This window comes from Polyergus mexicanus, unplaced genomic scaffold, assembly GCF_030449975.1.
Source record: "Polyergus mexicanus isolate NDT 795.1 unplaced genomic scaffold, iyPolMexi1.0 SCAF_1, whole genome shotgun sequence".
Taxonomy (NCBI): Eukaryota; Metazoa; Arthropoda; class Insecta; order Hymenoptera; family Formicidae; genus Polyergus; species Polyergus mexicanus.
The window spans coordinates 11,166,848-11,194,080 of NW_027223321.1; the positions used below are offsets into that span (position 1 = coordinate 11,166,848).

At 33.3% G+C, this 27,233-nt stretch overlaps 3 protein-coding genes across 3 annotated transcripts in view; 2 read left to right on the forward strand and 1 right to left on the reverse strand.

The window, feature by feature from the left end:
- The first annotated feature begins 3,132 nt into the window (after window positions 1-3,132).
- LOC138938489 (prothoracicotropic hormone) lies at window positions 3,133-7,653 on the forward strand. The gene is made up of 4 exons (XM_070305500.1): window positions 3,133-3,213; window positions 3,716-3,952; window positions 5,606-5,746; window positions 7,339-7,653. The coding sequence occupies exons 1-4, from the start codon at window positions 3,133-3,135 to the stop codon at window positions 7,495-7,497; spliced, it is 618 nt and encodes a 205-aa protein (XP_070161601.1). The 3' UTR covers window positions 7,498-7,653.
- Window positions 7,654-16,321: 8,668 nt separating this feature from the next.
- LOC138934760 (uncharacterized) lies at window positions 16,322-18,604 on the forward strand. Its single transcript, XM_070298819.1, has 7 exons — window positions 16,322-16,464; window positions 16,838-17,112; window positions 17,218-17,337; window positions 17,658-17,713; window positions 17,795-17,873; window positions 17,948-18,076; window positions 18,174-18,604. Exons 1-7 carry the CDS (start codon window positions 16,383-16,385, stop codon window positions 18,375-18,377), a joined length of 945 nt encoding a protein of 314 aa, XP_070154920.1. The 5' UTR covers window positions 16,322-16,382; the 3' UTR covers window positions 18,378-18,604.
- Window positions 18,605-18,904: 300 nt separating this feature from the next.
- The window catches only part of LOC138934767 (syntaxin 1A), a 67,165-nt gene continuing 58,836 nt past the window's right edge, over window positions 18,905-27,233 (reverse strand). Inside the window, exon 10 of the mRNA XM_070298846.1 lies at window positions 18,905-26,609. The gene's annotated coding sequence lies outside the window, so the exon portion shown is untranslated. The remainder of the gene's footprint in view (window positions 26,610-27,233) is intronic.

Consider the following 27,233-nt stretch of genomic DNA (forward strand, 5'->3'; position numbering starts at 1 on the left):
ATTTTCTGATCATTAGTAATTCTCGTCAAATGAAATATTTTTCGATAACGCATCAATTAGTGTCAAACTCCGACGTCAAAATGGCATTTAGAAAGCTTGAGAAGGAGATTAATATCGAGAGATAAAGGGAATATGTACAGATTAATATCAGTTGAAAGGTTAACAGAAGATCATTCTTCGACGTCTTCCGAGATCTGCTGAGTATTTACTGCAAGGATTAAGATCGAACAAAAGTTTTAATGACGCTCGAGTAACATGTCAATAGAGCTCTTTTAACGAATCCTCCATCAACCGTTCGGATTTGTGTTTCAAGATTGTCTTTGCTTTGCAACTATATGCCCGTGCGCTTCCTTAACTTCTGGATAATTAATTATTACAGACAGATACGAAATGTTATACAACTTTGGTAGGATGTTAGCTGAATTTTATAAGAATCCTTTATCAACAATGGAAAAGCCCTCAACATCGTTTGCAGTGTATAATCTTATCTCTAAGGGGTTGTAAATGACGTAATACATAATGATGTAGAAGATAACGTTAATTATATATTAAAAGTTAAATATTTTATATGTATAAAATTCATTATTTTGAAATAAAATTAAAATTACAAGTTTTAATAAAATTTGTCGATGTAAAATCCGGCCGAAACTAACAAGTCCTTTTACTATTAATTTTTATTTTTAAAGCTTAATTCGCTAAAGATTCTGCAAGTTATTATTTTTTATAAATTTTGCAATTTTTTATTATATATTTTTGTAATTGAATTTAAAATTAAATTTCTTATTAAAGTATATGTATTCTATTTGTAATTGATAAAAAAAATATAGTTCTGTTAATCTCTTGACTCTCAAAGTTTAATGAAAGGCTCTTCTTTTTAAAACTTCTTTAAAACTCGAAAATTATTAATATCAATATTTTTGCTAAGGAAAAACCAATGTTTATTTAAATCGCTCGTGAATCACGAATGGAAGGAAGAAACGTTTTCTTTCCTACGTTGTCGCGTATATTTTCACGATTATCGACGACAATGTTGGGCAAAATGAATGTTGGATTGCGATTATCCTGGCGATGCTTTGTCGTTGCAGCATGACTGATCTAATCAGATGATCCAGTGCACGCACGTAAACGGGAAAACCGCGAGTAGCCAGCAGAAACGAAGGTAGAGAAGGGGAGGCGAGAGTACCTGCGATCGATCCTATTCTCGTATATCTAGTACAGAAAATAATTCTTGGCCATAATAATTGCGTGTATCTGCATGCATCGCTTATATGTTTGTCGCGCGTAAACAATATGAATATAATTCAATGACTATGAAACAAAATTGAATCATGAAAGTTAATTGAACGCGCCGAGAATGTGCGATATATGATGTGCCAAAAAATACATACCGTTTCATATTTGCAGAATTTTGTGTACGTAATTTATTGTATCTAAATATTATTGAAACAGAGAGAGAGAGAGAGAGAGAGAGAGAGAGAGAGAGAGAGAGACTCTTCTGAAAGAAATTACATTGTGCAATTAGTAGTCCACAAATATATACATATAATAATAAATAATAATAATACATAGCTAATACTAAAATCAATCTACGAATCATATTAATAATTTAAAATTATTCGTGAAATATACGAGATGCTAAAAAGTTGTAGATCTGATAGTTCTATTTATTTGTATGTACGGCATTATTCTTTAAATGGCTTTCAACCATCATTTCAACCATTGAATCACATGAATTTAACGAATCATTTGGCATACATCTCGGATATTGAATTCTATTATCGTGCATGCCATTGTTAATGTAATAATACGACATTGTTCATAATCCCATCATAGATCTTTTGTCGATATAATCTGTGCGACCGGTAAATTGAAAGGTATTAACGAGTTTCTCTAACGCCGGTTACGCAATTCGCGCGATTCCGAAACGCGTTGCGTTATTTCGTTATGAATCTCGGGAGCACCACTAATGGACGGAGAAACGTGCGTTTTCATTACCTCTCTCTCTCTTTCTCTCACTTTTTGCGTTATACCGCAGGATAATAGCGATATTTCCGTATCGCGCTCTGTTAGCTCATGTCAGTAACGTCGCCCAAAGAGAAACAACCGTCGAAGAGAACAATCCGTTGTTGTTCCGATATTCCGACGCGTCGTTAAAACTTATGACGAGCTCGTTAAAAACATGCTCTGATTCTTGTGTGTCGCGCGCGGCAGCTATATAAATTCCATTCCGATTGTTCGTCCGAATGTTGGCGTGACACGTCGATCCGCGTTGATGATAATCGAACACACACTATATCGCGTATCAATTTTTCGCGAGTCATCTGCGGCGAAATTAAATCACAACGAAGATTGCTCGCAGTATAACGCATCGTACATCCCTGATTTTTTAGGAAAATGAAAAAAAGAAAAAAAAAGAATTAAATGACTAAATGTATGATTGATTACTTTCATTAATATTATTTTAGAATAAATATCATGGAATGAGAACAAGACTGTTGTTTTAAAATTTTATATAGAATTCTTATTCAATTCTTAATGATGCAATTGACATTAATATCTGACATCAAAATTTTTAAACGTACTAATCTTCGCGAGCTTAGCGCGACATGGTCTGCCTGGTTGAAAACTGCAAATAAATTTTATTTTGCAAACCATTTCACTGCACGGACTCGCGCTCTCGAACGTATTTGTCAATTCGATGGTGCATGTCGTTTTGCGCCACGATAACAAAAAAAATGGAATTGGAGTTTTATAGATGTCTACTAAGTCAAGTTTACTACGTAAAGTCAGTCGAGACAAATATTCCGAATGGAATTGACGAACGCCCTTACATGCCGCGATCCCGTCTTGATGGTAAGGTCGAAAAAACCGATTCTTTCTCGCAGCCCGAAGGAAAAGGTACTCTTATTTATGGATATGAATATAGACACGCGAGCAAGAATGAGACAAAAGACGAGGATTGCGTGGACGCGGCGCGAACAAAGGCAGCTGAAATCCACGCATCCTATCAAATAGATATCGAGTGGCATTAATGGCATCTTTTGGTGATAAGATGTAATGGGATCTCTCACCTATCGTCTCGGATTAAAGGGCTCGCGCTATTATTTTCATAAATTCGTATATAAGGACCGGATGTTAGAGATGCGTCTTCAGTATACGGTGACGATTCATGCGAGACGTGTCCTGGGAAGGATGAAGCTCCTTATTCTTTGTGTAAGCCACCATCAGATACGAGCTGTGTGTTGATCCCCCTGTAATTTGTTATACCGTTTGCATTTATGCGAACAAAATATCTGATATATTACTTAGCATTATTTTAAAACAACGTGTAAAAAATAAAATAAAGAAAATAGCTATTTTTCTTTTTTTGCCTCGAATTTCGCAGAAATAGTAGTCATACTACAAACAGCAGATTCTATGATAAATTGGAAATCAGGTTTTTCCTCGATAAAATTTTGAAAAATCAAATCTCCTTTAATATTCATATTTGCATTCGTCATTATAATTTTTATAAACGTTTATTAAATGATAAAAATATATTTTTTTCGATTGTTTAAAAGATATTTTACTTTGCCTGCTCTTTATAAGCGTTTAAAAATAACAGCTCTGATTAGTTTCAGTAATTTCTCATGGGACCTAAACCTGTAAATTATATTACGATAACATAAATGGATTTTAATCTGATTATGAAAAACATTTGAATGTACGAGATCAGGTAATGGTCCACGGTTTGCTGGCGGAAGGTCCGGGACAAGTGCTGTCGATCGGCCGGTGGAAGGAGCAAGTCGTCGCGCCGGAGTTTCTCCTGGACGATCGCGAGGACATCGCGAGTAATCGGAATGCTTTCTTCTATGAGGACAAGCGCAGCTTCCGTCCCGAGGGACTCGGCGAGCAGGTTAAACGGATCGCCGGCACTGAGGACGTCGGTCTACAGCCGCGTCTCGTAACGAGAGTACGTTTGCATAATTTATAAGAATTTCTCCCTCTTTCCCTCTTTTTTATGCGAGCAAGTAACATTTTGCACGACGCTGTCGCGTCTCAGCCGAGTTAAATTACAAATTTATCATTTACACGATAAGACCTGCGATATAATGCAAGAGAGCGTTTAACTGTCGGTTAAAAAAAAAAAAAAAAAAAAATGTGTTTTTTGTTTAAATAATTTAGAAGAGAATAAAAAAAATAATCTTAATATAAAGTCTTCCCGCGATAAAAAAAATTTCTTTATGATTAAAGTATTCAGTATGTATACGTACTTCCATACTTTTCTGTTCGAGTAAGTTATTGAAACGCATATGAATATCATATTCTAAATTAATATTATTAAATAAACATTTTTTCGCACCCGTATTGTTGTAACGCAAATTACAATATCAAAGATCTTCCCGCGAGGGATTTGACAATTGTGATTGCAAATGTCTTTTTTTTTTACACGTTATGGAAAAATTGTTTTAATATTTTGCAGTGACAATATAACAAGCAATTAAATGCAATTGGGGAATTACATAAAGAGTACGCGAGACAGAGAGAATTCGTTCTTTTTTTTCTATTGCGTTATTCATTTATTTCACAGACTTCTCTTTGTAATATACGCAGCGACAATGAAACATTGTCAACGATCGCACAAAAAAAAAAAAAAGTTCGAAATATATATCAAAATATATCATCCTGTAAATTTTAACTGGTGTTGAAAGGTCAAAAATAAATTCGTTAGAAAAACTATCGAGCACGTGCAGTGAACTTTATGTCACATCGCTTCGCGAGCGTTTTTTTCGATTAATTAATTTTATTACAAATGATTCTATTATCTTGATTTTTTTATCTGCCCCATTTCCCCCCGCTTGTGATATAAAGAATTATATTCCGCGCCACATGGAAGACATTTTAATTTAACTTGGCATTCTTGCATACGCTACCCACTTGTAATTTTTTTGTAGATGAAGATGTAGGATAATTTCTAGATAGATATAAAAACCGTGTTTTTTTTTAAATCATAGAAAGCAAGCGAGTATTGAATCGTGAAACATTTTAAATATCCTACAATTTAATTTACAATATAAATTTAACATGTATTTTTTTTCTATCAATATAAATGTTTCTATTAGTATAAGGAAAAGTGGGATTCGAGTTCTTTCCTTCAGTATACGATTTAATGAGATTACATGATATGGGATGGATGAGTTTGTGAAAGAAGAAACGAATATATATATATATATATATATATATATATATATATATAAATGACAAAAATAGCAAGCATTTTATAATTATTTATTATTAAATTAACTAAAATGTTCTGTATGGAATCATAAAATATGTGCAAATCTTAAATAGCTATTCTAACTTCTGAATCATCCCCTTAATTTTGTTCAAAGCCTTTTATGGAAAAAAGAAATAATTTATTTAAGATTTAAATTTTAATTATATATAATAGATATAAGCTCAGCAATATTGAAGAACGTCATTAATTTATCCGAGAAAGAATACCATCTGTCTCATATTTCAGAAATTCGTACCCTAGTCCATCTCTCAATTAACGATCCACCTCTCTCGATATTACGATACAAAGCAATAAAAATCATTTAACGCAAAGATGCATTATTCGCAGTCCCTGCAATGCACCTGCGAGACACAGTACGAGATAAGGGATCTGGGCGAGGGACATTATCCTAGGTATCTAACCGCGTCGCACTGCAAACCGAAAGCCTGCCAGAGCAAGTTCAATCCCTGTCGATTGCTTCACTACATGGTAAGATCGCATGACAATCGATAATCCGAGTATAGTGTAAAGTAGTGTATTACCACGTTAGGCGCGTCTGTTGCCTAAGTGGTTGTCGACTGTGCAAGTATACATAACTTTAATTAGCGCCGACCGCGTAAGCTCACCGGCTTATTGATCAACGAACTTGTCACCCCCGCGATCGCCACAATAATAAGTTACATTGCGCGATCGCAACAACGCGATACTGAATAATTGTCCATTACTGCTGCAATTGTGTAATAGAGTTTCGTTTAATTATGCTTTGTGCGTTCGACTTAGCATGCTGGAGCTCTTTATTATACAATATTAACCTTGTATCTAGCAAGTACACGGTCGTATATAGGATTAAATTTTATTTCATCCCTCATGCCGAATCACTAGAATATAAATTAAATGTCGCTTCTCTGTCTGATCAAGACTCATCGTAATCGTTTGCTTTATAATAACGACTTTGTGTCGTTGTACCGTGACCTAAATTATTACATCACGTCGTTAACATTCATAGATGAAAAAAATAGACATTTACGTATAAGCTACTGTTTACATATGTATAGCTCTTTTATTTTCTAGAAAAAGATATTTGTTAAAATGTTTATATCAAAATATAAACAATATGACGCAAAATATTTTCTCAATGTTTATAAAAAACATAGAAAGAGTGGACGCAGTTCGCAACGGATTGAAAACAAAAATATATAACATACATATTATTTCTTGTGTCGTCTACGTTTTTTTGTCTGTCAGACAGACGAGAATATTAAGACAGGATACGATAACGTGTAAAAATGGAATTGACAAGGGAATTAATATTTATCAAAATACGCGCGTTTGTAATTGTACTATTCGCGAGAGATATGAGATTAAGATAAGAAGTCTTGAAGCTATTAATATCAAAGATTTATTAATCCGTGCGCAGTTAGTATCCTTGTTATAATTCGTCCTTGATAAGAATTTGCCTGCCGGCTGATTCTAATTAATCGCATTAATTTACGTGTGTGATCACTCATCCGAGAACTGTTATAAAGCAACGATGTAATCAATTACAAAACGACACGGCCGAATGCTTACGCATGTTAAAATAACTATTTGCAACGCATTTTCCTTTGCATTATTAATTATATCTCTCGGAAGTTGATTTGAAGATTAAATTCAACCTATGGCATTGGCTATCGTCAATATTTGCAGAATGCGGGTAAAATTCTGGGAAAAGGACTATTACATATAAGAACCGCAGCCTCCTGTATCATTATTCCAAAATCTCTGAATTTATTAATACTTAAAATGCCTTATTTAATATATATATATATATTATATATATATATTAAATAATATTATAATATATATATAATATTATAATATTATAATATATTATATATATATATATATATATATATATGTGTGTGTGCGCAGCACAAAATCATATACACGTCGCTTTTGTGAAAGATTTAATTATCTATAAATGTTTATAAGAATACTGACCAATACTGAGACATATAAAAAGTTCTTTCTTTTTTTCTTTTACAACATTCGATAAATCAAAAATCGAACGATAATAATTATTCCATCTTGTCCACATATAGGTTCACATATTGAGTCAACGCGATTTGAACGGGTTAAACGATGACCATTACTCGGATGATAGCGCGCTTCCGGAAACGCCGCTTCCGGAAACTCTCCGTCACAAGTGGCAACTGAAGCCGATGAAGATCCCGGTCGCGTGTGTGTCGGCGACAGGATAGAAGAGACTAATATACGTAGCCACTCGGATGTGTCAGATCGAGAACATAGGATCTAGCAGTCTTCATCAATCGGTTTTTTTTTTTTTTTTTTTTTTTTAAGGGACGACAAGTATCTGACGAATAAATACGTATGACATATTGAATTTTACGCAAAATGTGAAATATAAAATTGATGAATAAATAACTAAATTTTGAATCGTACAATTCTCACCTCTCACCTCTCACCTCCCGTTAATCCGTCGAGATATCAACTTGTGAAAATATATGTATCAAATTTGCAATCTTTCAACTGTCAAGTATAAATAAATTAAATGAAATTGTTGGGAAAACAATCTGTCAAATTATATATAAGTTTCTAGTTAAAAAATTCAGATTAGTTTTTTAAATCTTCTTTTGCATCGAATTTTTTTACAGATTTCAAAATATATCTAAATTATTATTAATTCTTTCCAATACACTTATTTTTTATTATTACAAAATTTTTACTTCGCTGTATGCTAACAAAATTTTTAATGAAGAATTAATAAACTATTTAAATAGTAGTCCGCATTAACGCAATATGTACATTGCATGATATATCTCTAACATAAGAAAAAGAGCATAATCCGACATAATTTGATCATAAATGTATATATAATTATGCGCGAAAAACGATATAAGTTGTACTTGTAACTTTGTGTTTTTTTTTGTTTTTTTTTCAAATATGCATTGAATATCATGACGACTCTTGACGAAACAATGCATTTGCCGATGCAATTTGCAGTTACAATTGGCAGCAAAAAGATAAGCGCGATAAAAGTCAATTAAAACAGTAATAATGTTGCGTACAATTTGCTTCTCAACTTCGGTATGAAAATAATTAATATTCTTTAATTTGCTTTTTCGAAGCTATACATACATATAAAGTTATTTAAAATATATAAAGTTATTTAAAATATATAAAGTTATTTAAAATATATAAAGTTATTTAAAATATATATATATATATAATTAAGTAGATTAAAAAATTAAAAATTTGCATTAATTTACAAATTTGTCAATCTCTGTTATTCTTCCTATATAGATACTTTTATACGAACATAACAATTTTCACAATTTCTATATGTCAGATGCATACGTACAATATTGATCTCGCGCAACAAGTTTTGATTCGGTGTGTAAAATAATTTAAATATTTAAAAGGCAAGATAGATCGCTCGCGGCTTGCGCCGGATAGAGAAATAAATGCCGATGTTTTTGTCGTTCTAGGGTTATACCGAAGCAATCAACGGCGAGAATTAGATCGAACGCAATGAAATCTGCGATATAAAGATCCAATTCCGTACAATTAATCGCGCTGTAAAATACTTGATTAAAAAGAGGTATAGCTGCGCATTTTAACGACAGCGTCCAACTTTAATCCGTCTGATTTAATTTTCATTTGTACAACGCCGCAATTACGGCATGTTCTTCTGTCATTTCATAATTTTGACTCCCCGCCTCTACAGAAAGAGAGGTTGATGAAAAATATTATTATTTGTATATATTATATTTATTATATTTATATAGTTATTTTCATATAAAAATTTTTAATTAATTTATTATACAATTCAAATTTAAATTTTATCAATTTGCCATTTTTTACTAATATATTCTTTGTGGTATCATTCTATTTTTTAAAGATATAATCGCGCGCGCAATGTCGATAAAATTTCCTATACATACAATATTATCACAAGAAATATACAACAAAATGGAACTAAAAAATTGAAATACATTATATATTAAGTTTGTATTCTAAATAAACAAAGTACAATAATAATTTCATAAAAAAATCGATCACACAACTAATTTTTTATTCATATAACTTAAATTAAGTTTTGATCAAAATAATTAATTAAGCACATGCATGAAGCTATTAATTTCGTGTCATGATACTAATAAAAAAATGATAAATAACAAATAATACAGAATCGATTAAATACATCTTGTAAATAAGTCTTGTAAAATGTTAAAAACAAGTAATTTCGTAATTTTTTTATTCGGATAAATAAAAATTATATTCCAACTATATTCCACTTGAGATCGTTTCTCTGCCTTGCCCTTTGCAAGTTGTTTAATTACGGAGATTTTCGTCCACATGCGCGCATATACACGTATATGAAATTCCTAGAAATTTATAGAAATGCATGAGAAATTCCTCTTTATAACTTTCGAATGATATTTACTTCAGCAACAGATGTTACTTTAAAGGTGAATCCACGGCGTACTCATGGCGATTAAATATTCCGTTCGACGAAATATTGTAAGTATTACGTACTCCTCGCATTACTTGGATAAACAAATTCTCTAAACATAAATATTCAAACGATAAAAATAATTTATAGCTATTAGCTTTCCGAGAAATTTTTTAAAATTATATTGAATAAACTACACTGCCAAATTTTAATTTTAATCAGTTTTAAAGAAACAAACAAAGATCTCTTTCTCTGTCTTTAATAACATAAATATAATATATTTATTTTTTTAAATGTGAAAATTAGATTTAAAATTGGCATTGGATACGTATACTTTTCTTCACTCACCGCATTTTTTTTTAAATTTAATATAGACCACTCTTCACCCTCTCCCTCTCTCTCTCTCACGAGCAGAAATGGCCTTGTTTTCATCCTCTCTTCCTATTTAGGAACTACTAAATCTCGTTTGGACGCCCAAGCATTTCAAGATGGATCCAGCTTGTACGTGCACTTTTGAAAGTTCCACGTATTACACGCTTATAAATGCCGCAAAAAAATACAAGCTATATCCATAAAAACGACAAGCTGCCTGAGCCGGCGGGTGTTCATATCGGGAATTACGCATCGCAGACTGCGTACACGAAAAACCAATACCGCACACCCGAGCAAGACTCGGTCAGAGTTAAATCTTGAAAGCCAACGGGCCCGAATGCGCCCCTAATCTCATTAGGTACGTACACGTACGTTGCTTTGTCGTTACAACAGCTTGATATACCACTTAACGACAAACCTCACGTACGAGGGAAACAATCCCGAGAAAGGGTAACTATATTGGTTTTCAAAAGAAATACGATCGATCATCGACTAAGCCTCCCTTTGTCCATTTCGTATTAATTACTTTACATGTGAAACTAATGTGTATACATGTATAATATAATGTTGTAGTTATATGTCACATTGAAAGGTAAACTTATCGAGAAATAAGTCTAATTTTTTTTATTGAGGATGGACAACTGAAATCTCATTTTCCATTTAATTCGAACATTTTAACAGGATTTTATTTCGTGTTAGTTTTCATCAGATCTTTATCGAAAAAAAAAAATAATTTAAAAAAATTATAGATCAAGAATGGTAGGACAAGAATATGAAAAGCCTGCATAAAATAGTTAAAGAAATCTAAGCGAAATCGATGAATAATATCAGAGCTTAAATTTTAATTGTTTCTATTCATATTAGAATGTGGATACAAGTATCCTCCTTTGAATTAATTTTTTAATTCCGTCAAATTACTTTGACGCGATTCGCATAGCGTATCTCGTGTATCTCAAATAATTTCTCTCGCGCGCAAGAGAGCTTATACAACAATGGAGAAATAAAAATGACGAAGTACACGCGCGTGATCCGCTTATCGCGCACATACGAAGCCATCTCTCATGTTATCGCGTACGCAACGCAATTTTTCAAATTTTATAGGGGATTTATTCCGGGCCGACTGCCCCACGGTCTCTCTGTCGTCAACACATCGTATAAATTACGCGTGCATTCGTCGGTCGATCGAGCATGGTTAAAACCCCGCTTGGAGAGCGTTAACGATTTCCAGGAGCAAACACTCGAACGCTGTTTGCCCTCTTGCCTCGACAATATTGGTTGCCCGTCACCATCGCTCGATGTCGATGCCTGTGCATGCATCTTTATTCTGCTCTCTAACCGCATATGATCATACAGGAAATAGATATAGAGGAAAGAGGTGCAAAGAGAGAGAGAGAGAGAGAGAGAGAGAGAGAGAGAGAGAGTGGCTTATTATTTAATTTTTAAACTGTGTAAAAATAAAATTGTTCAAAGAAAAAAATGATAACATACATACATACTAATTAAAAATAAGAAATAATAATAAAAAAGCAATTAATAAATGATGAATGGAGAAAGGGACGTAAAGTACTTGAAGCTGATTCATTAAAGTCCTTCATTCATTAAAGTCTTTTTTTTTTTTCGTCAGACGTATGTAATAGACAAATAATTTTACAATTCCATGTTTTATGTGAACTTTATGATTTCAAAATTCTTAAATTAGAAATGATTAACTTTTTTAATGCCGGGTAGTAAACAAAATATTTGCAAGCAGCTTACGTGGGTAACCGGAAATAAAGATTTGCGCGATCCATACATTTATATCTATTATACAAAAGCACTTTATGGACGCGTAAACTCTGACTATAAAACTTCACAAACAATGATGTCAATCGTAAAGCAGCTTGAGAATGACTGTGAAAGCTATGCCTGATTATTATTAGAAGAAAGAACGCAAGAATTATGCATTTATGCAGATTAACTCTTCTTTCTATCTCTTTCTTTTTTCTCGTCTTTTTACTTCTTAAAAAATCTAAGCAAGAATATCTAGGCCAGTGCAATATATTTAAATATTAACATGTAAAGCGCAGTGAGTGTTCGACAATTAGTATTTCCGGAAAATTTCTCTTCTTTTGAGCAGATAATCAAAGATACATCGAAGCATCATTTACGAGAACAGATATGATTACACGCGGGACAAAGAGAAAAAACTGTTTTTCCCGGACCTTTCTTTCGGAACAAGGGCACACAATATCGTTTAGAAGGAGTTAAGTTTTTCTGCGATTTTTATTTCTGGTTTTCTTACTACGGTAATCTTTATGCGATATTTCTCAAAACAAGAATCGCACGATTGACCATCTCCGTTGTTTTTTTTTTACTCTTTTCTGGGCGAACGCACGTACGTGGATATCATCACTTTGGGCGACATTCTGGCCCTCGAGCGGCGGATATAGCCACTCGAGCCACTGTATGTATGTGTGCGTGTATGTGTGTGTGTGTGTGTGTGTATGTGTGTGTGTGTATGTTTGCGCTCGGGCTGATCTTTCATTTACCTTCCAGGTGGGCGTACTGCCGGCAGCTTAGCCGTACTTTGCTTCCCTCTACTACCTACTGATAAAAGTGATGGTGATGCGCGTCGCGACCGACATGGCGAGTAGATTGATCGCTCAATGGATCTGATAACACATATACACAGTTTAATAAAAATTAAATTCTTCTTTTTAAAGAGAGTTTTAATTTCTCGTAATTATTTACGATTGAATATAATTTTGTTCTCCAAAATATAATATCGCGTAATCATTTTGAGAAATTTCTAATTAAAGTTGTAAGAAAAAGCTATCTCTTAACGCACTTTACCATACTACAATATATAACGTTTTGAGAAAAATTTTATTTTATTCATAATTTTATATTGTCGGAATTTTCAATTTTCGGAAAGAATCGTGTTGTAAAAACTAAGGTTTATAAGATATTTGTGATTAAATATTAGAATCTCTCTCTCTCTCTCTCTCTCTCTCTCTTGCTAAAAAGTTGGAATATTGAATTAAATTTTAAATGGGGTAATATTTTAATATGGCAGATGTCAAAATTTGCTAATTTTTTAAATACATAAGTTTTGCTGAATATAAAACCGATAATATTAAAATTGATAAATACATATGGTGGATTTAATATATAAAGTAGATAATCTTTCTACAATATTATAAATTCAATATTTAATCGCTTTTTCAAAAAAAATTTTTAAACTTTGAGTTAATACTTTCAAACAAAAATACGATATTTTCTTTTAAAAAATCGATAAAATATAATCATAAAAAAAATTTTGCACGCTATTATTCTCGTAATAGCCTCCTCTTCAACTGCTCGATAAACGCTCGATAAGATTGTATATCGAAAAGAGGCTAATCCGGTATTACACAAAAGGCTAGCTAAGTAATTATCCGTATAATACGAAAGTAACAAAAAATATATTTTGTCTATCATTTCATTATTGCAGGATGTTCATAAAAACTCGCAAAATTTTATTAAAAAATTAATAATAATCTACTTAGAGATTTTAGGAAAACGATTATACATCGCAATTTTTTCATATATTTTATATTAATTATCATTGTAATTAAATAATTCATGAGTTCTCCAAGACTCGTATATAGGTTTATACTTTGAGCAATACAAATTGCTAAATCACTTATTCTATGCTATATTGTAAATCTTTGAAGAGAGTTAGTTTGGATATAAGCTCTCTGAATTACTTTTACGTTTAAGATAATTCTTTTATATACAACGAAATATCTCGTGACGATCTATCACAACGATATTATTCTTCATACTTATATTCGGCAAACGACATCGTTTACCGAAAATCATCATTTACCTTGGATAGACGTGATTATCCGGCGGGTTCGCCAACCTCCGCATGGTCACCGTTGTTGAAATCTTGAAAAGGAAAAGTGCTGTTCGTATAATAGCTCCTGCGTGGCACATTGGAAGTGCTTCGAGTTAAACTCCGACTCAGTAACTTTATCCCTCGGGAGCCATCATCCAAATATCTTCTTCTCGTCTTTATTCGCCACCTTCTTTCGGCGTTTCCTCTCGTATCACCTTTGGGCTAGATATCCCTACAAGGACCGATTAAAATGTTATTTCTCTCCTATGTACACAATATCGATTACTAACTTGTGTTCTAACTTGCAGAAAAATTTGCCAAAATTTTAAATATAAGAAAAAAATAATAATAATAAATTTTTCGATATATATATATATATATCAAACAAATTTTTCTTCGCACTACACTACATAATACAATAAAATGTTTTTCATCACCTTTCTTTTTTTTTATAGATGTAAAGAAATAATGGAGTTATTCAATTATCTCTCTATTACAGTATAACAATATCTTTTTGCAGATTATTAATAATTGAAAAAAAAATTCAGAAAATTTAGTTTTATTGTTAAATGTATAAAAGAATAAACGTAGTTTTCTCAAAAAAAATTTAATAAGATTGATCTCTTCCTTATTTAGAAACGATTTATTTATTTATTCTAATTATTATTGGAAAATACTTCTCTTTTTTTAATCGTCTAATAACGTGTGTCTTTATTTATTGTACACCTAAACAAAATTCGTTTGTCGCGTAAACTTTGCGATCTCGGCTCTGCGAACGCCAAGGTCGTTCTGCACAATTTCATCTACAGCTAAACTGCACATGCATAGGTATTGTCGTGAATTTTATTCTCTCACGGGCATTCGGATATCGAAAATGAGGCTACGCGCAATAACATTATTACGTCGCCCCAGCGATTAATAGCGCGCGACATTTATAAATGTATGTAGCGATGCGTTATATGAGACCGGACAACTCGTAATATTCTAAACTGCATTAATGAATGTGTTTTCCCGTTCAATTTCAGCGCCTGAAGTTGAATATTAAGCGAATCTGCACACCCACGATACAGTCCTAGCACAGCTTTCAAATACCAATTATGTAAATATTATAACATAAAATACACATGCATATATATACCACATTTATATCGAAGCAACACAGATTTATTAAAGATTTTTAATTTCTGACAAAATTTAGAAATTGCTTTTTAAAACAACTTTCCATATAGCTTCGTATGAAATGTGATATGTATATGTTTTATAAAAAATAAAGCTGTCATATTATGTAGCTGTCTATATAAATATATCAGTGTAAAATTAATGTAGTTTATATATATATATATTTAAAAGAAGTTAGCAGGATAAGAATTAAAAAATTAATATGCTTTAAATATATAATCTATCAACAAAGTATATATATTATGTGTTCAAACTAACTTGTTCATTCAATTAAAATCTTATTAAAGACTATAAAAAGATATTAGGAGAAAATATTTAAATTGTAATAAATTATCAAATTGTAAGTATTTAAATTGTAAATTGTAATATTTGAATTGTTATTATTTACAATAATAACAAGATTGAAACAATCAGATATAGCGAAACACACATATCCTAAATATAAACAATCGTGAAAAAAGACTTAAACAAAATGCTCGATAGTACGATGGACAAGTGACTTCGCCATTTGATTAAATGGCAAACGTAGTTAAATGAAACAACTATCGGAAAGAGCGGACTGTCAGGAAGCAAGGTTGATGCAACACTATTAAACGGTGCGCCAAGTTAATTAATCAAATTACAACACGCTACGCTAATGACGAGACGTAGCATTACATTGTCCACGACAATGTCCGAAACCGCCCACCACATTTGGCATTTTTCGCCTGTAAATATCGTAGATTCTTGACTGTTTAAATACATTTTCATGGATATCGCTCGATTACATATAGATATAAAATGCCACAGAATGTACGATATCAATTTTTTATTCAAGTGCGAATTTTCTTATTACTCTATTGATATACATTATTCTTAATGAGAAAAATCGAATTTTGTACGAATAAACTGCTTTGAATAATTGAAATATTTATTATCTTTCATATTTTTCATATGTCGAACTGACGCCATATGTTGAACAAGATTATTGCGTTCGCTCTTTTTCATTTCTTCAATATATTCAAATAAATAATTTCTTAGAAAATAAATATTCTTATCACTCGCATATATTATGCCGTTATATACCATATAATCTTATAGATTTGTAAATTTACCTTTTTCATACATGCTTTTTTAGAGAGTTATCGTCTTTAAAAGATATAGTACTTTTTAGATATATAGGCATTTTCCGTTTTCTCTTCGCGCATGACAAACAGCTGATTTGCTACAAGTAAAACATCTGTCTTTTTTGTGACATTTGCGACAATCGAGGCACGATGACTAAATTGATTTTTGGTTTCGTGATTTGTGTTTTCGTGACTGCGAGCTTCGTAGACACGTATCCACACAGATATAACGGTATTGTAAAAAGGCTTTTAATAAATCTATATTTCCAATCGTATTTTTTTACGTTTCTAACCTAAAACAAGGAATGACAGCTGACAGCGTTTTTCTAACTTTCCTGTCAAACGTGCATATTTTAATGAACGTTGTTCCAATAAAATAAACGGTAGAAATTGAAATGATTATAAATTTTTGAAACCTTATCTGAAAAACATTTTTTTTTCAATAAAAATAATATGTGTCAAGTCTTAAGAAATAATTTAATCCTTATGCTTGAAGAATGCTAAGCTCCTACATATTTTTTTCAAAAATTTTGCTAGTTGATTTATTTGTTTTTTAAATAATAGACCGGATTATTTAGTTTCTTTGTCGCTCAATTGTCTTGCAGATCATAATGATATACTTGAGGAGCAAGATGAGAATATTGTGCAACGGCTAATGCATTTATTGCATTATGGTTACAAGTACAACAAGGAGAATCGTAGAAATATTGACAATGATCTTGAGAATTGGACCGGACGTTGGATGCCCGATAGACCTGACGATACAACACCGCCTAAAATATTGCCAAAGGACAAACGATTATATGAATATGAATCCATCACAGAATTTCCTCATGAAATATATATGGACCATGTATCACCAGAATGTGACGATGCGAAGGTTAATATCACCCTAATCATACAGATTGTCCATACTGAAACAGTGCCTGAATATTTTTAATTGAATTATATAACATATGTATTTTAGTAGTTATAAAAATTGCAGACTAACTTAACTATTGATTGGGATCATACCCCAGCCGAATATACATGTTATGGTCATAAAATCACACCAAGCATGAGTCCTCCGAAGATCTATTGTGAGAACATTCCCAAGACATATAAGGTAAAAATATTTTATACTGTTATTGATATTATATTTATGGCGAATTTGGTTGAAATCATTAGTGCGCACTACTGCACATTAAAGACTGTCGTATACAAATTTACAATATAAGTAATTAAAATAGTAAAATAATATTAATAACACAAGTTATTTCTATCGTATTGAATAACAATAACTCATTAATTATTTTACTTATTTTAATTATTTATGATATTGTGTAAATTTGTATACGACAGATTTTAATATGCACCAGTGCGCACTAGTGCATTTAATAAAATTTGCTATTAGTAATATGAATTTTGATCAAAGTATTTTTTCAGGCTGCTCACAAATGTATGAATCAAAAAATCGAATATGATGACGATATCCCTATTTAGTAAGTAAATAATATTTTCTGATTACTTATAAACATCATTATTATTAGTAGTTCCTAACAATAATTATATACAATTTGTAGCGGTCCACATAGACCTTTGTGGCCAGTTTATGGAGAATACAAATTTTTGCCAAAACAGAGATGGTTGCATAATCTTGAGGTAATATCGTCATAATGTATTATTTATGAATTTGGTATCAAATTATTATTTACATTTGTTTATCCTATTAACAGCATGGAGCGATCGTTATGTTATATCATCCATGCGCAAATCCGCTGGAAGTAGAACGTTTGAAAAATTTGGTTAATAAATGTCTATGGCGACATGTTATCACACCATACAGTTATCTGAATGAGGAACATGTAAGTATAGAACTGTTTTAATGTCTTTTTCTAATTTTTCTCGTCGAGACATCCGTAATTAAATAATTTCTACCTAATTATTATTCTATCTTTGCAGCCTTTAGCGCTTCTATCCTGGGGCTGCAGATTGACTATGTCTTATGTAGATCCTAAACTGGTAAATCATTTTATACGGAAAAAGGCTCTTCATGCTCCAGAATGGCGGATCGCGGAAGATGGTCAATTCGAGGACGGATTGCTCAGTCAATCGAACATAGTTTCGGATACAATGGATTCCGTGCTTTGTCCTGATATACAATAAGCAAATGTATTATATATGTGACATGATATCTCTTGCATTTCCAAACTCGCGATTAATATGTAATTTCTGTTTATATTTTGTACATATTATTTTATTGAATACTCAAGTAGTTATCGCCTGTTTTCCATTATATATGATATTTAGTTAGATGTGTGAAAACTATTTATTTGCAATATTTTGATTATTTAGAGCAAGTGAACTTTCCTACATAATATATACATAGTATATGATTATATCTTATAAGAAATATATCGAATAATAACAATAAACTCACATATATAAATACAGATAAATCCTAGTGTTCCATTTTTTACAATTGCGTTTCTTTCACCTTTATGTACCTTGTATTTGTAGAGGAGATTGGACGAAAGGATTCAAGAAACTTATAACCGCTCCTTTTTTCTTTTATTCCCCATATATTCATATATTCTTCATCCTTCGAGAAGATCATTAAATACATTGAACATCGTGTCGGTTTTTCGAATTTTCCTTGCGGACTGCTTATCTACAGATGTATAGTACTTCACTGCAGTGCTGATTATAATCTTTATTCTTGCGGATTATTTATCTCCAATGATATATAAAATTAGGGATTAAGACAAGTGTGACACGCTACTGTTGTTATCGATAATGCAAAATATGCTACCCGACTACTCAATTGTTATAACGTAAAAGAATATAATTGTACAGTGAACGCTTGGTTTCTCCTTCTTGTTTTTTTATCGCTTTTGCGAATATATATGTGAATGTCGAGAGTTATTATTCTTACATCGTCGATGTTTTTCAAGTGCGGCTCGAGCGGAAGCTGACGATTCGCGTCGAAAAGAGCGGAGAAGGCACGAAATTAAAAATTAAATATTGATTAAGAATTTTTCCGCGAGAATCGATTATATCAGAGAATTATTTTCAGAATAAGGCATCGTAATTTTTTCTTTATATATTTTAGATGGTTTAATTTTTCAGATCATTCACTTTTCCATAATCTTTTAAGCGTCCATTTTTTTAAATACTTCAGATGTATTAATTCTTTTGGAACGTGTCAATTTTTACAGTCTTATTTTTCAAATGGTCCTTCACATTTCATTTCTTCGTACAGCATAAATTCTCTTTGATATTATTGAAATATATCTTTTGAGGTGTCGTGTCTTTGAGGTCAGAAATTGCTCTTTTGGATACGAGTCGCCGCTTCGTGTCCGGTCGAAACAAATGCTTTTCTTTTATTTTTCTCTTACTCTTTATTCTTCGTGACACGCGCGATCCGGCGATTTCCAACTGTATTCGGCACATCGGAGATATTTTTGCAATAAATTTTCTTTTACTAGCCGTCTGTGAAATTGCCGTACACACGGTTTAAAATAATAAGAACGATACTGGTTCCATGCGTCGCAAAAACCGTATTTCGGAAGCAATAAGCATATGAGAGATTTACAACTGTAGATGTTTCCAAAAGCAGTTGGAATTCTCCACCGAATGCACGGTTAGAGGCCTACACTCAAAGGGATTTTTCCATTGTGCTTGATTACACGACGAAAGGGCGCACATTCACTTGATCACATTATCACTACTGAATTTATCGCCGCTTCATCCGAACAACCCAAAAGTCCAAGAAATATCGATTTTACCAACACCAGCTGATTTTATATCTGATCTAATCGATTATTGCATTTTTTCCTCTCTAATTATAGTGCTAAAAATGGACACAGGTAATTACTTAAACTCCGATTAAAATTAAATTGGTGAAACTTTAAATTTGATGAGATTTATATAAAAACAATTTTAATTGATTAAAATATTTTTTAATCCTGAGTACTTAAATCCTTGCGTTACAAGAAAACTCTTCAAACTTGGAAAAAAAAAACATTTCTCATATAATATATAGTTTAATTTTATTTTTATTGTTTCTAATTTTTTTAGATTCCGATCCTTTTTTTGTTTACTAAAAAATTAATATATAATCACGTAAGAAAAAAACTGAATATAAGACAAATCATTCGCGCATCAACAAGTCTTCTAAACATTTTTGGGACATTTTCTGTTGTCCGGATGTCGTTGGGCTTGCTCTCTCCAACTCGTAGGATTTATCCTGGCTATATAGGGCCGGAAGGGCAGGTTCATTCGGAGCAGACGAGACGGAGTCGTTCCATCTCGCTCGTCCTCGAGCGAACGTATAATTGTACGAGAAAGAAGGTGTTTCAGGGGAGAAATTTCTTAAAATTATTGCCATTTTTGTACAGTGTTAATGATAATGATGATAATATAATAGATGATAATAGTAATAGTAGTAATAGTAGTTAATCGTTAATTAGAGACAAGAACGCAAGGATGCCTGATTTTATCGACGCGTCTGCTTTGTTATGCTCCTTCTCTCGGCTTTTCATTCAGCATTTTAGAGTTTCTTCTACACGGAGAAAGAAATTATACGCTCGGTCACAAAAGCGGACGCAAGACGCTAGTTATACGTTATAGGCAGAGAAAACACCGTTGACTTAGAGTTGCCTTCAGTAAGTATTCTTGTTAATACAGTATGCTTTTTTTTATTATTTTTATGGTTTCTCGTCTATATGAAATATCTATGATAAAAAGTATTCATTATTTCTCTCTCTCTCTCTCTCTCTCTCTCTCTCTCTTACGCTCTTGCACATGCTATGATTTTTAATTTCTGTTTTTTTTTTTAAACATATATATATATATATATATACTTCTCGTTCACTTTCGCTCTCTCTCTCTCTCTCTCCCTCTCTCTGTCTCTCTTTCGCACACACATATTCTCTCTCTCTCTCTCTCTCTCTCTCTCTCTTTCGTTCATAATATTTTTTTTTCAGTTTCAATAAATTAAGTTTATCAATAATCTCACTTTGCCGCGCGTCGGAATTTCGCGCGCGCGACTCTTATTTTTAATGTTAAAACCGTTTAAGATTCTTCTCCCCCTTTCGTCGTTTGACGCCGTATCAACTCTTTGTTTTTCATTTATTTTTGTTCTTTTCTCTTAAAACTCTCTCGCAAAATTACGATTTACACTTGAAATTGGAATTGACACTCATAAGGTTATTAAAGTAGCCTCTTTCGTATTTAATAATTGCACCGACGTGACATCAATCCACGTGTTCACGTACGTTCAGATCGATCCCTCTTGATCACATTGTCAATATCTTTCTTCTTTCTCTTTCTCTTCCGCGCGTATGTTTACACACATCCGCAAATGGATCGTGTGTTCGAAGATTCTTGGATCGATCCGCAATCTTTTTCTATCCTATTCTACGTACAAATGCAATAAAATAGCTTATTTAAACGATGCCCTTCCAGTTTCTTCCTTTCCACTTTCTTTCTATCCGAACTCCCGCGTATATGTAACTCTAGCTAATCGCGACGAATAAATATAATCGGGAACACGGAAATTGTGTGACCGGGCTTAATATGTTCGTTATGTTTCTTATAGTTCGTGTGTCGACACGAGCGAGTAGCTTACGCTCTCGGGACATAGAGATTCTTAAGGAAGACGAGTCAGCTTCCGCGATTAGCTACCTAATTATGATGCTCGCGAGAAGAATGTACGCGAAACGCGAAACATTTCGCACATTCGCGACATTAAAACCCGACGATGTCACCAATATCACGATCCTAGAATATGAAGGACAGAATTCTGCCAATGCTGCGGGGTTCGTCTGCTTTGTTTATGCTTTCTTGCGTCTCAACTGACGATGTGACGCGACGACGAAATCGCGAGCGCGCAAAGAAAGGATTCTAAATACCAAAACGTGCGAGATCAAAAGCGATTGAAGTCGAAAAGACTAAACGAGATGGACTGGGATGGACATCGGGACGTCCGACTTTGATCTGAAAAAATCGAATGATCTCGGATGACAAAAGTGGACGTCAGGATGACATTGATCGATCGATCAATAATAACGTGGAGACGTGAACAACGTTCCTTTACATCTTTAGGCCAGATTCGTTTAAACGTACAGTCGGCTGTTGTGCACCGATAAGACTACAATGTTACTCGTATAGAATCTCTCTCCCTCCTTTCATCTAGTAATAAGAAATTGACGACGATAGGTGTAGGTTTATTCAATTCCTACCACGAAGAGTTCGCTATAAAGCTAAAGTTACGAGATACGAGACTGCGCGTCGGAGGTGATGCGTCCACGTTGCGGATTTAACGGGATTTATATCAGGTAATTCCGAAAAAGCAGACTTCTCGTCACGACGATCTGTTACGAAAAAATGATATATGATTTGTAAAATAAAGCGATCACACGCAAGAGAGATAGGAAGGCGCTAAAAATTTATACAGATTAAAAAATAGAAAAGGATAAGAAGGAAAATGTTTGCATCTCTCTCATATGAGATTTCACGTGGTTAAGTTAGGCGACTCGATAAAATGCAAGGAAAGTATAACGCGAAAGAGATAAAATCGTAGCTTGAAACGAGAAGGACACGCTTTCGCGTTCGCGCGATTCTCATACATATATTCTACATTTTCCCCAACTCGAATGAAAGAGAATCTTTCCTTCTTTTCTTGCGAATAACGTGGAACTTCTCAACGACATAAACGAGCGCGAAGACATCCTCTCTTCAACGAAATCCATTGATTAACCAGATAATAAATATCAGAGAGAAGAGTGTATCTATATATTTATATACATCGATGACCGTCGTAACTCGTGACAGAGGGATTACGCGATTAAATCTTAACCATCTTAGTCATATTGTGGATTATAATTAGATAGTAGATTGTAATGCTTGCTCTCTACCTAAACTAACAATTATTATGCTTTCTGTACAATGCAAGGTGTGATCTTAATATCTTCTTAATTATTATTTAATGTTAATTATTACAGCAACGCACGATTTAAAACGTGCGTTGCATAAATCATAACGTTCACCGTTATATCTCATTCTCTCCTCATTTTCTACTTCTTCATCCTCTTCGCTTTAAACATCAACCCATAATCTTTTCTAGAATGTATGCACCTCAACGTTCGTAATAATTGTAATATACTCAACAAAACATTAACATTAACGTCGCCAACACTCCGCCCGATACATTAATCTGTCGAGGAGCAATACATATAATAGGCTGCCGATATAATTGTTGTTATTAATATTGTTTTTCCCTCTCCTCGATCACATGACACTTCTCCCCTTTTCACTCTATCTATCTATCTAGCTATATTCATATATATATTTTTTAATATGTATATATGTATACATGTCCGTGTACATACAATATCGTTCATCGCATTGAATTCATTCTTACTCATTCCGCCCCAATGAGATTATATCTTTTAATTATTTTTCCATAACACACCTATATATTATATTATTGCTGCAGCTTAATGGCTCCTTTATTTCTCTCTCTCTATCTCACACACACTCACACAAACATACACACAAGTGTACGTGCAGTCGCACTTTCTTTCACTATTTGTTATCTTCTCCATTTATCATACCTTCTCTTGCTTTGTCCATCTTGGGGTTAATCGTTTCGACGATGATACATTTTTCGCATATTCGATTTCGAGAACCCTTGTATAATCTGAGGCAAATTTTCAGAAAATTGCAAAAGAAATATTCTAAATTATACTATATATCTCGCAATATTACATTTTATGCACAACGTTGATCTCGCAAAGCAACAAAAAATGATCTGCACGGGGCATTTAGGAATGCGCGATTTTAAGATCCACATGTTAAACTGGAAAAGAGAAAGGATGTAAAAGCGACGAAAAATTACAAATAATTTCTATCGGTAGCAAATACAATTTTTTAAAATTAAATCAATTATTTGTACGATCGCGCAAATTTCTGAAACTTGCGAAATAGAAGAGTTATACTTGTCGAGAGTTCGAGGAAACAATGGACATATGATATTACTTTTGCCGAGGGTTCGTCGAGATTACAGAAGACGCGAAACAGTTGTCATTCAAGGCGCGCGGATTGCAATTGAAGATCTATTACGGATCGTCGCACCCAATAGCTAATGGCGTATTGTGCAACACGAAGATCGTAAATATATCGATTCGGTGAAAAAAATTAATAAGTCGACTAGAAGCGAGACCGAATCTATTTATGTATATCTCGCGTATATTGTACGCGCAATTAAATCTACTCTTAATATTTGTGACGCGCACTTGGACAATTGTCATCGCTTTTTTCGGTCACATTCTGAAAGAAAAAAGATCGTCTCGCGCCATGCTCATAGAAAGATACAATCGTTTTATCTACACCTCACTATACCGCGATTGATATTCCGCTAATTACAGCTAAATAGAAATACTGGAAGAATTGATTGTTTCTTTCACTGAACACCTATTGGTCGAAATGCCTTCTCGAATGAGCCGTTATTATTACAAACGAGAGTGTATGTAACGTATCTTTTTTTTATCTCTATTAAAGTACCCGTTATAAAAATCACATTGCTCACACGTCGATACCTTTATCATCGTAAATAAATCGAGGGCTGGTTGCACCAGCAATATTGGTTAACTAATATCTGATTGGCGAGTAATAAGAGAAGTGTAAGAAGGGGAGGAATGTTTAATTAATTACATTATATAGACTCTCTAAGGCCTCTAACTTTACATTATTAAATGCATTGCTGTCTTTTACGTGCGTGAAAAAAGAATTTCACGGATCGTGGTTAACCAATACTAGTGCAATCTACCCTAAGCTACGGCGCTTCTCAAGCGACAAATTTGACACTTCGCGATACGCTGTTTTCTGTGGTGGAGAAACATCACCTAGCCGATTTCTCACGATCGTCCAGATACAGAGAGGTGTAGTGTAGAGATGTCGAAAACGTTGCTCAAAGTAAGCGTGATATGTTTAAGCTGAGGGTTAAACCGCTGGTCCAGACATTTAATAGAAATTAGCGGATGTGCTAGTTCTCGTGCTTGAGTAATATCCGCTGTTTTTTTCTTTTTAGTGTAAAAACGGTTTATCCGCGCTAAACTTTTTCTATCCGAGGAAATGGATTTACAAAAATTTATTTAAAGCTTGGAACAATACCTTAGAAATTACTAGAAATTATCCTAAATATTAATATATAAATTAGTACTATATCTATTTAGTATAACGTAATCTCGTGATTTATTAGCGTGCGGAAATTACCATCTAATATCGTGGATATCGTGTGTACGAATGTTTTGGTCAGCGGTTTATCTCTCGTGTATATAAGCAGATATAAGAGATCGGGATCGGCGAGCGAAACGCACTTTCAGAATGTGACATCAAAGTGGCACTCGTTCAAAAATTTTCAGTGTGCAAATCACAGTAAAGGAAAGTGTTATTTCCTGCGACATTCTTTTGTGCGCGGTACTTTCGGTAAGGGGAAAGTGGGCAACACGTGCCATTTGTCGCCTTCGCGTTACACAAAAAAACACCATTGGGTGTCGAACTCGGGTTGCAACGAGGCGGATACCGCGGATGACGTACCGCCGTGTTTCCGGCGATAACGGCATTTCACGATGATATCCTCGTGACAATCGGCGGGGATTTCCGCGGAATGGGAATGGGGAAGGGAAGTGTCGATCGAAAGTGTCGCTTGATTGACGATGCATGCATATCTCCGATCGACGATTCCCCTTTTAGAGAGACAGAGGTATCTCTCAATTTTCTCAGAGCCCGTTCCATTCGCGAGGCCTCCTGTTATCTCGTTTTTGTCGTGTGAGAAAAGAATCAGCGGGGAGAGAAAAAAAGACCGATGAGGACGCTAACACAAAGAGAGCTTAAGCTTCGTTATGACATAGCGGGCAGGAGAGGATTGGGATTGACTGCTAAAGGCGGATCTATTAGAAAAATTGTCGATCGAATTAACAAAAAAACAAGGAAAACCTGTTCCTTCGGTTTATCTCTTTCTCTCTCTCTCTCTTCTCTTTTCAACCAAACGCAACTAACGCATTATTGGAGGAAACTTTCGAGACGAGGATGACGCAAATATAGCGACGATGACGACGACGACGACGACGACAATGGAGACGATGATGGCGATTATCCTTCCTTTCTTTGGTTTCCTTTGCGTCGAATTGGGGAGCGTGCGTGACAGACTGAAGGCTCTAGCAATGATGAGTGTTACGATAGAAGCGCGCCGATGATGGCACCTTTGACAATGACGATCTCCTTTCGTCCGAATGGCGATCAGCTTCACGTATCGGAGCGATATGAATGGATGCTGACACTGCCGACGGTTCGGAATTAGGTACACGATGCTGCTGATGTCTTTGGACTTCTCTGAACAAAAAAATCATCCGAGTGGATACAGCGGCAAGCCATGAACGGATCTTTGTCATTGCATGAAAATTTTCGCAATACTTGAAATATATCGCAATAATTCAAATTATATAAAAAAATATGTTATTGTTTTGTATATATTTATTCCACAAAATAATTAATAAAGAAAGAATAAAATTAAAAAAAGAAACACCATTTAAATTTAAATATGAGACTTATTCGTGTATTACTAATCTAAGATTAATGAATAAGATGCTTTAATTTTTGTTCCAAAAGATATTAAAAAGAAAAAAGTAATAGCAAAAAATCTATTAGTTTTAAAAATATAATTATAAAACATACAATTAAAACTCTCTCCTTTTTAATCAATTATTCATTTTTTTAATAATTGTAACTTTTAATTAATAGAATATTTTTCGTATCAATATCTTCTTTAATTTCTTTTATTTTATCATTACTTTAGCATTAGTTATTACTGAATTATAGCATTAATTAGCATTAATACTATTAAAGTTCGTGTTACTATCAACATCAAATCAGTAAAACGATCAGTTATTTTCGAAGAAATTTCCATTCGATAAATGATCCATTCGACATATTTTCGACGGAATGCTTCAAGATCCA